The sequence below is a fragment of the Sinocyclocheilus rhinocerous genome, unplaced genomic scaffold (genome assembly GCF_001515625.1).
Source record: "Sinocyclocheilus rhinocerous isolate Xijiao unplaced genomic scaffold, SAMN03320098_v1.1 scaffold875, whole genome shotgun sequence".
Classification (NCBI taxonomy): Eukaryota; Metazoa; Chordata; class Actinopteri; order Cypriniformes; family Cyprinidae; genus Sinocyclocheilus; species Sinocyclocheilus rhinocerous.
In genome coordinates this window covers 646,351-654,284 of record NW_015659463.1, presented here as the reverse complement: position 1 = coordinate 654,284, position 7,934 = coordinate 646,351, and the positions used below count along the sequence as shown (strand labels likewise).

General features: G+C 37.0%; 1 protein-coding gene across 1 annotated transcript in view; it reads left to right on the top strand.

Moving 5' to 3' along the window:
• Window positions 1-7,934, top strand: part of rbpjl (recombination signal binding protein for immunoglobulin kappa J region-like) — an 11,352-nt gene extending 3,418 nt beyond the window's left edge. The window contains exons 5-11 of the mRNA XM_016532623.1: window positions 771-945; window positions 1,718-1,855; window positions 2,562-2,674; window positions 4,255-4,395; window positions 4,493-4,648; window positions 4,782-4,885; window positions 7,368-7,934. Coding sequence (XP_016388109.1) covers window positions 771-945; window positions 1,718-1,855; window positions 2,562-2,674; window positions 4,255-4,395; window positions 4,493-4,648; window positions 4,782-4,885; window positions 7,368-7,641 — 1,101 coding nt within the window. The 3' untranslated portion in view covers window positions 7,642-7,934. The remainder of the gene's footprint in view (window positions 1-770; window positions 946-1,717; window positions 1,856-2,561; window positions 2,675-4,254; window positions 4,396-4,492; window positions 4,649-4,781; window positions 4,886-7,367) is intronic.

Below are 7,934 nucleotides of genomic sequence, written 5' to 3'. Positions count from 1 at the left end.
GCTGCTGAATTGCTGCTGCTGTTGGTTATTGCTGTAGTTGTAGATTATTGCTGCTGCTGCAAGCAAGTACAGGAACTTGCTACTGCCAATGCATACGGCGATATGGTGAGTATTTAAGACATACTGCTGCTGCACAAATAGCATATAAAATAACCCGTAGCAGATCTATACAGGTGGAGCTGGGGAAGGTGGAGGGTTTCAGAGAACTCTGAAAGCGAGCTGCAGGAATCTCAAGTGAATGCTAGCCAGCCATATAAATGCAAGGCAGTAAGCTCATTGGCTGCATATGCAGCATGAACCAATCAGCTTGTGCCAAGTCGTTTAACTCTCTGAATATCATCAGTTACGTTAACACCCCATCAGCCTGCGCCATCTAGAGTTTCATGACTGAACTATATATTTATAATGATTTCAACTGCGTTCAACCTGAATAAAAATCAGAAATGTTTCTTGAGCAGCAAAGCAGCATATTAGAATGATTTATGAAGGATCATGTGACACTGAAGACAGGAGTAATGATGCTGAAAATTCAGCTTTGATCACAGGAATAAATTACATTTTACAATATATTCAAATTGAAAATGATTAATTTACATAATAAACATATTTCACTGTTTTTACTGTAATCTTGCTCACCACTTACCTTGGTGAGCAGAAGAAACTTAAAAAAAACAACAACAAAAAAAAACAGCAACAACAAAAAATCGTACCAACCTTAAACTTGCAAACTTTTGTAAATGTTAACAATTGACTCGTTTATGTTTTTTCAGATGTTTGCCTGCGCAAAAACCTTGTATATCTCAGATAAGGACAAACGAAAGCACTTTCGTCTGCTGCTACACATGTATCACAGCGGAGGGCAAGAAATTGGCACATTTAACAGCAGACTCATTAAAGTCATCTCCAAACCATCACAGAAGAGGCAGTCCATGAAAAACGCTGACCGTGAGTCTGTGCATGTGTGTGCAATTTTGAATGTCCATACGTAACGATGCAAATGAATTTGATGGTGTGAGTAATAGAAGGACAGTCAGTTCAGTATGTTGTGCAGTTTTAAGGTTCTAGGTCATTTTTACGTTTTTAATTTTTTTGTTTTGTTTTGTCAACAAGCCATTGAATTGACTGTTCAGCTATCCTTCATTTGCGTCAAATCAAATATGACATCTACTCTGACTAAGTGCCGTTACGTAAAGAGGGTCGACCGGTGTCGAAACAGAACTCCTGTAAGTTTGGGTAAGTGTGTTTGCGTGTCTTTGTGTATAAGAAGTGGGGTCAAGCCACTAACTGGTGTCACCCGGCAAGCCATTGCCACAGGAGTCAGACATTTGACCTCTAACCTTCTGATCCTAAAGCACACACTAAGAGGGCATATTCTGTTGACATTGACTGCTGGATCCACAGAGAGCTTCTAAGGGGAAGAAAGAGGCGCTTGACATCTGAGAGCAGCTGTCAAGTGACGTTGAATTCCTCACCGTTCTGTGGGAGAGACGGACAATGAGACAAAGATTAAGGAAAAGAACCGACTGGCATTAATCACAGTATACCCGTCATTTATGTTTGCTGTCTGCTTGTCAGTCTGAATGTGCATGTTTAGGATCAGTGAGGGTTTAAATTATGAATGGTGTTTCTTTTGTTTGCCTATTGGTTCAGTTATTGTAAAAAAAAAAAAAAAAAAAACTGTTGAAACTTTCTAAAAAGTATGTGATTGTTTCTGCAGTGTGTATTTCATCAGGCTCAAAAGTGTCGTTGTTTAACCGCTTGCGGTCGCAGACGGTCAGTACACGTTACCTGGCGGTGGAAGATGGGGCTTTTGTTGCCAGCGCGAAACAATGGACGGCCTTCACTGTCACGTTAGGTTTGAGATCCAATGCTTTTTCTGTTATTCTGCCATTATTCCTCTTTATCTTAATCCTCATAACTGGAAAAAACTAATCTTTTGAGTGACAAAAGCTGTAAACTATGAGCTTTTTTTTATTGACCATTGTTAGTTTATGCATTAACTAATGTTAACAAATAAGACCTTACTGTAAAATGTTTTCTAACATTTATTTAACAACATTAAAGTAATAGTAACAACTGCATGCAATTTGGGCATTTATTAACAACTTCTAATTCACACTAATGACATGGGGAACTCCTTTTGCAGAAGTTTTCCCATTAACCCGGGTTCACCCTTGCATATGCTGTTGCCCATCGCTCAGTTCTAGTGACTAATCCACTGTTCACAGTAGCTAAATAAACAGAAGAAACCCAAACAAGTTTAGAAACAACTGGCCAAATAGGTTAATACTCTATGCTGGACGTCCAGTGTAAATAAACTCTTAACAAACGCCTTTAGCGCCTCGCTGCATTTGAGAGTAAAATCAGTTGTCCAGAAATTTCACCCAAAAAAATTCTAAAAGGTCCAATTGTAAATGTCAGCAACATGTGCTCAACAGCTGGAATAAATGTAGCATAAATGGGTTTAACCCCAATACAGCACTCGAGGCCGAATCTGAGTGAGGTCTATTTTTCTTTCTCATCCCCTACAGTGGCCTAATACTCACTCTCTTTCTTTATAGTGGAGGAGATGCAAGCCACTCATAGTGAATACACCGTGTGTGACAGCTACATCTGTTACGGCTGTGTGGTTCAGCTGGTATGCACTGACTCAGGAGTGGTGCTGCCACCAATGGTATAGTATGCAAATATAAAACTGATTTTGTTTCTATTACATGATTCTCAATTAGTCAAATTATCTTTTTAAAAGATATCCAAGCTGAAATTAAGGTCAAATGTGTAATGTTTGTTTTACTAGCAATACCACACAGAACTGCATGCATTTTTTATTAAAAAAAAAAAAAAAAAATCTTTCTGAATTGAATCTGCAAGTTGATCCATATTTTTCACCCATGTCTCTGAAGTTAATTCTGTTCAAGTTTCCATCCCTGTGGTGTTTTTTGGAAGCCTGGCTGCTACCAACCTGCGTCACAATTTGCTGATAGAGTACTTGCCAAGGACGATGTTTAAATACCACATTTAGACTACCACATGCAGACTAGCAAACAGAATAGACCTTCACAGTGTTATTTTAGTTGTTTGATTTTGCTGACTGGTTTGTTTTGGTTTGCAAGCGTGTATTTGAAGCCGTCATGCAGCAGGATTTCTAGTGTCGGAGGAGAGTGAACTGTCAAGCATATTGTGCAGCACACAGGTGCTGCGGGGACCAGGTGCATGATAGGAGGGTGATGAATCTTTTTTTAATTTTTTTAATGGCTAAGTCTGCTCGTATCAAATTTCAGAAGTCTGGGAACAAAAATGGAGATAATTTTCTACAATTACACTCTTAAATATAAAGGTTTCCAAAAAGGTTCCAAAAGGTTTTTTTTTTTTTTGCAAAAAATGCTATACAAAAACATTCTTTTACCAAAGAACCTTTCAGTGAACTGTTCTTAAAAGAACCATTTTTATAGTGTGAAGAACATTTAAATAATCTAAAGAACACTTTTTTCACTACTAAGAACCTTTTGTGCAATTGGAAAGGATCTATGGAACCATCACTGACAAAAAAGAACAAGTCAAAAGACTATTTTTAAAGTGTAATATATCAAATCTGAAAAACAGCAAGGAAGTAAAACCCCATTTTGTCTCTACAAAGAAACTTCCTTTTAACAACATATAAACCTTTCATAAGAGACCTACCTTGGTAGCTGATGATGTTGATCAAATACTTCTGTACAATGAAGAAAATGAATGTAAAAAATATATTCGGAACCAAGATTAAGAAAACGTGGATGCTCACTGTTGCTCTTTATTAAAGGAATTGTTCACCCCAAAATGAAAATTAGCTGATAATTTACTCACTCTCGGGCCATCCAAGATTCATTTTTTTTTCATCAGAACAGGTTTGGAGAAATGTAGCATTCCATCTCTTGCACACCAACAGATCCTCTGCAGTGAATGGGTACCGTCAGAATGAGAGTCAAAACAGCTGATAAAAACATGACAATAATCCACAAGTAATCCACAGGACTCTAGTCCATCAATTAATGTCTTGTAAAGCCAAAATTGTATGTTTAAAGAAACAAATGAATACTTAAAATATTTTTAATGTCAAACCATTGCTTCTGGCCAAAATATGAGTCCATAATCTTTAACAACGCTTCCTTCAGTGAAAAAAGGGTAAACTGTTCCTTTAAGGGGATGTTAAATGTACAAAAGAACAAAATGGTCAGCTGTGTGAATAGTTACCTGGTTCTGTTTCTTTCCTTGCAGGTAATACGTAAAGTGAACAAGCAGCATGCATGTCTAGACGTGGATGAGCCTGTGTCTCAGCTTCATAAATGTGCTTTCCAGTTCAGAGACAGTAGCCACATGTACCTGTGCCTGTCTAATGAAAAAATCATACAGTTCCAGGTGAACACAGGCAGTAACAGTTAAATATGAACAACAGTTCAACCCAAAATGAAAACTGTCATCATTTACTCACCCCCATGTCATTCCAAACTCACAGGCCTCTCCGTGTCCTAAAGAAAGTAATAAGGTGTTACTGAATGACGGCTCCTGTTGGACCATCACTGGAACAGAGGTGGTTGAATACACCTTCAGCGAGAGTCTGACCAGTCACCCGACCACCATCAGCCCTGTACCTGTCATCAACGGACTAGAGGTCAGAAATCCAGCCAGATTCATTACATCTCTTCAACAGGAGCTGAATTTAATATGAAACTCTATGAGATGTATGTTAAATAAAAATGGGTTACTTATCTAAACAACACTAACAAGTGTCCTTGGTGATTTAGTTGAACGGAGGAGGACATGTGGCCATGTTGGAGCTTCACGGAGAAAACTTCGGTCCACACTTACAGGTCTGGTTTGGTAACATGCAGGCTGAGACAATGTTCAGGTAAGCATTTATCATATTTTGGTGCAGTGATAAGGCAGATACTTACATCATGAGTAGCTTGTAGTTTGGCACGCTAAAATTAAGCGACAGTCAAGCCGCCCTACCAAATAGATAGTTACACTACATACAATCAAAAACTATTGTGAAAAAAACAACAACAACAATGATCTCAAAAATTCACATGCAATTCAATTGAAAATATAGTGATAAACAGCAATGCAATGCTTATGTTGCATTATTATTATTAAATTATTATTTAATCATTTTTATATATTTTTCATGCTATACTGTTAATTGTTGAAATATATTATTAATAAATACTAATATTAATAAAACTGCACTATGCTGTAAACAGATAAGCAATTAATTTAGCTAACAGCATTGCTCCATTTATTTGTTATTCCTCAACAGTTCAAACACATTAAACAGGAAACTTGCGCTATTTGAGTTTGAATATGACGCGCTTTGTAAATGTGCGGTTTAAAAGCTGCCCTTTTGAGTTTATGACTTCCTCTTCTTGTAAACCACAGGAGGTCCTGTGTAACACAAGATCTTCCGTTGCAAACCACAGATCTCATCATTTGTCCTATCACACATTAAAGCACAAATGTCACAAATAATGACTATTCATACTGAATCAATCCGTGAGGAAGTACATTTACCGGTTTTTAGATATGAGAACATTCATTCATTCATTCACACTGGTTTATTGCTTTTAGAAATCAATAACAAACCAGAAATTATCGGATAAAGCCAGGTTCAAAATTCATTTTGTTGACATATTAAAGTTAAAATTTGTACGGAGAGGATTTTGGATATTTTTAAATCAGAAAATACTGTCAACAGCCAGAAAACACAAACAAACAAAAAACACCATGTACTGTATTTAGGGGGGGAAATGTTATATAAATCAGTTGAAGTGCTGTTGAAGTGGAGATTTGTGACATTTAAAGACATGTATTAACTGAAAGACACAAAAAAGGAAAGTATAATATGTACACATAAATGTGTATTTTGGATGTTTTCTTCCCACTAATCTGAAAGAAGACGTTACGGAAGCAAAATATAGCCCAAAAACAAAACCAATGATTTGGTAGTCTTTTTAAAAACATACCCATTTGATATTGAAATAAACTGTGTGGATGCAGGCATGCAGATATTTTTAAGTGGCTTTGAACATGGCTTATCTAATCACGAACTGTCTATTTTATACATTGCAATGAGGTTCTAGATGTCTGCAAGTTCATTGCAAGACACAAAACCAATTTCATACTCCTATTAAACATTTCCCTGTGCAATCATTTTAGTTCGTTGTGACCATCTTGCCAAGGCTCCAGGGATGCCGTGGTGCGACATTCCTGTCTCAGCAGGCAAGAATGGAACGATGGTCTCTCTCAGGTCCTTTTAGGGAGGTTCTTTGAGCTGTCGTCAAGTGTCAGATGTCAGAAGGTCAGCAGTGATCTGCAACTGAAATGACTGCAAATTATTGAGGTGTAACTTCCGTCATCTTAAGTTACAGGACTTTAACATTTATCGGATTAATACTTCAGTCAAAGTTTGACAATTGCACTGAATTTCAATAATATAAGAGTCACTGCAACCATTTATTTCAATACTATTTTTAAAAAAAAAGGGTTTTATGAAGGTTTTTAAGACCAAGTAAAGAAAATGTAAGTAATAAATTAAACGTGTAAACACAATATGGCAATATGTTTAATGTACATGTCTATGGAGAACATAATGAGTTGTATTAGCACACTACAAAAAAAGTGATGTTCTTCATCAGTATTACTGTCTTGTTTTCCAGTGTAAATATCTAAAGATTCTTATATCATAATAATACATGTTTGAGATGCTAAATGACACAAGAAGTCTTGTTTTATGAGAAATTGATCAAAATAGAGTAAGTTTTTGATTTAAACAAGAACAAATATCTGCCATTGGGCTCAGAAAACAACTAAATTCAAAGGGTAAACAAGTTTTTATTACCCACTGACAGACATTTGTTCTTGTTTTAAGCATTAACTTCTTTGATTTTGTTACATTTACATCTAATTTACAAATGCATACTGATTTAAGGATGTTTTGATATTTATATTGGAAAACAAAAATACAGAGGATGATATTTTATTTTGTGCAATGCATGCAACATTTAATGCCATGACTTTATCAATTAAAAGAGTTTCTTTTCTGACTTAAGACCTTTTCAAGGCCTTAAACTGTGGACAGGCAAATTAAGACTTTCTAAAACACAACAGGCAAAATTATTGTTTTTCATGCACTGGCCAATTTTGATATTTTGGGCCATTTTGCTTCCATAGCATGTCTTCTTTGTAGTGGAAAGAAAACATGCAAAATAGTAAAAGTACGACAATTGTACTTAATTACAATAATAGCCCATGCTGTCTGCTAACAAGTTCTTTGTTGAAAAAAAAACTGTTGCACACTAGATCTAATACTTCTAATACTTCATTTATCTCAGGTCCGCCAGGTCTCTGCTGTGTGTCGTTCCTGATGTATCCATATTGAGTGGTGAGTGGAGATGGATGAGACAACCAATCACAGTGCCTTTATCCCTGATCCGATTGGACGGGCTGATCCACAGGAGTTCATATTCATTTACTTACACACCAGAGCACAGCGCCCCCTCTCAAGCAAACTGTACAGCAGAGAGAACTGCAGACTCGGACTCGCTCATAGACACCATTCACCAGGAGTTCACACGGACGAACTTTCATCTATTTATGCAGAGCTGAGAACACACACACACACACACACACACACAAATATTCATGTCAGAGTATGTCCAGTCCTGGCTCACATTCTAGTCTTGTTAACACTTACACTAACAAGGAAAACTCTCGCACCATGCAATCACATAGAGCTTTAGGGAGCTTACGCACTAGAGACAGCTCTGACGGGGCGTTTGACATGTAAGAATGCACAAGATCTGTGTATTAGGGCTGTGGAAAGAACTGGGTCGGTCTGCAATAAAGATGGAATACAGTTCATTGGATTCATGAAACTGGACCTGCCTCTGTGAAGTTCT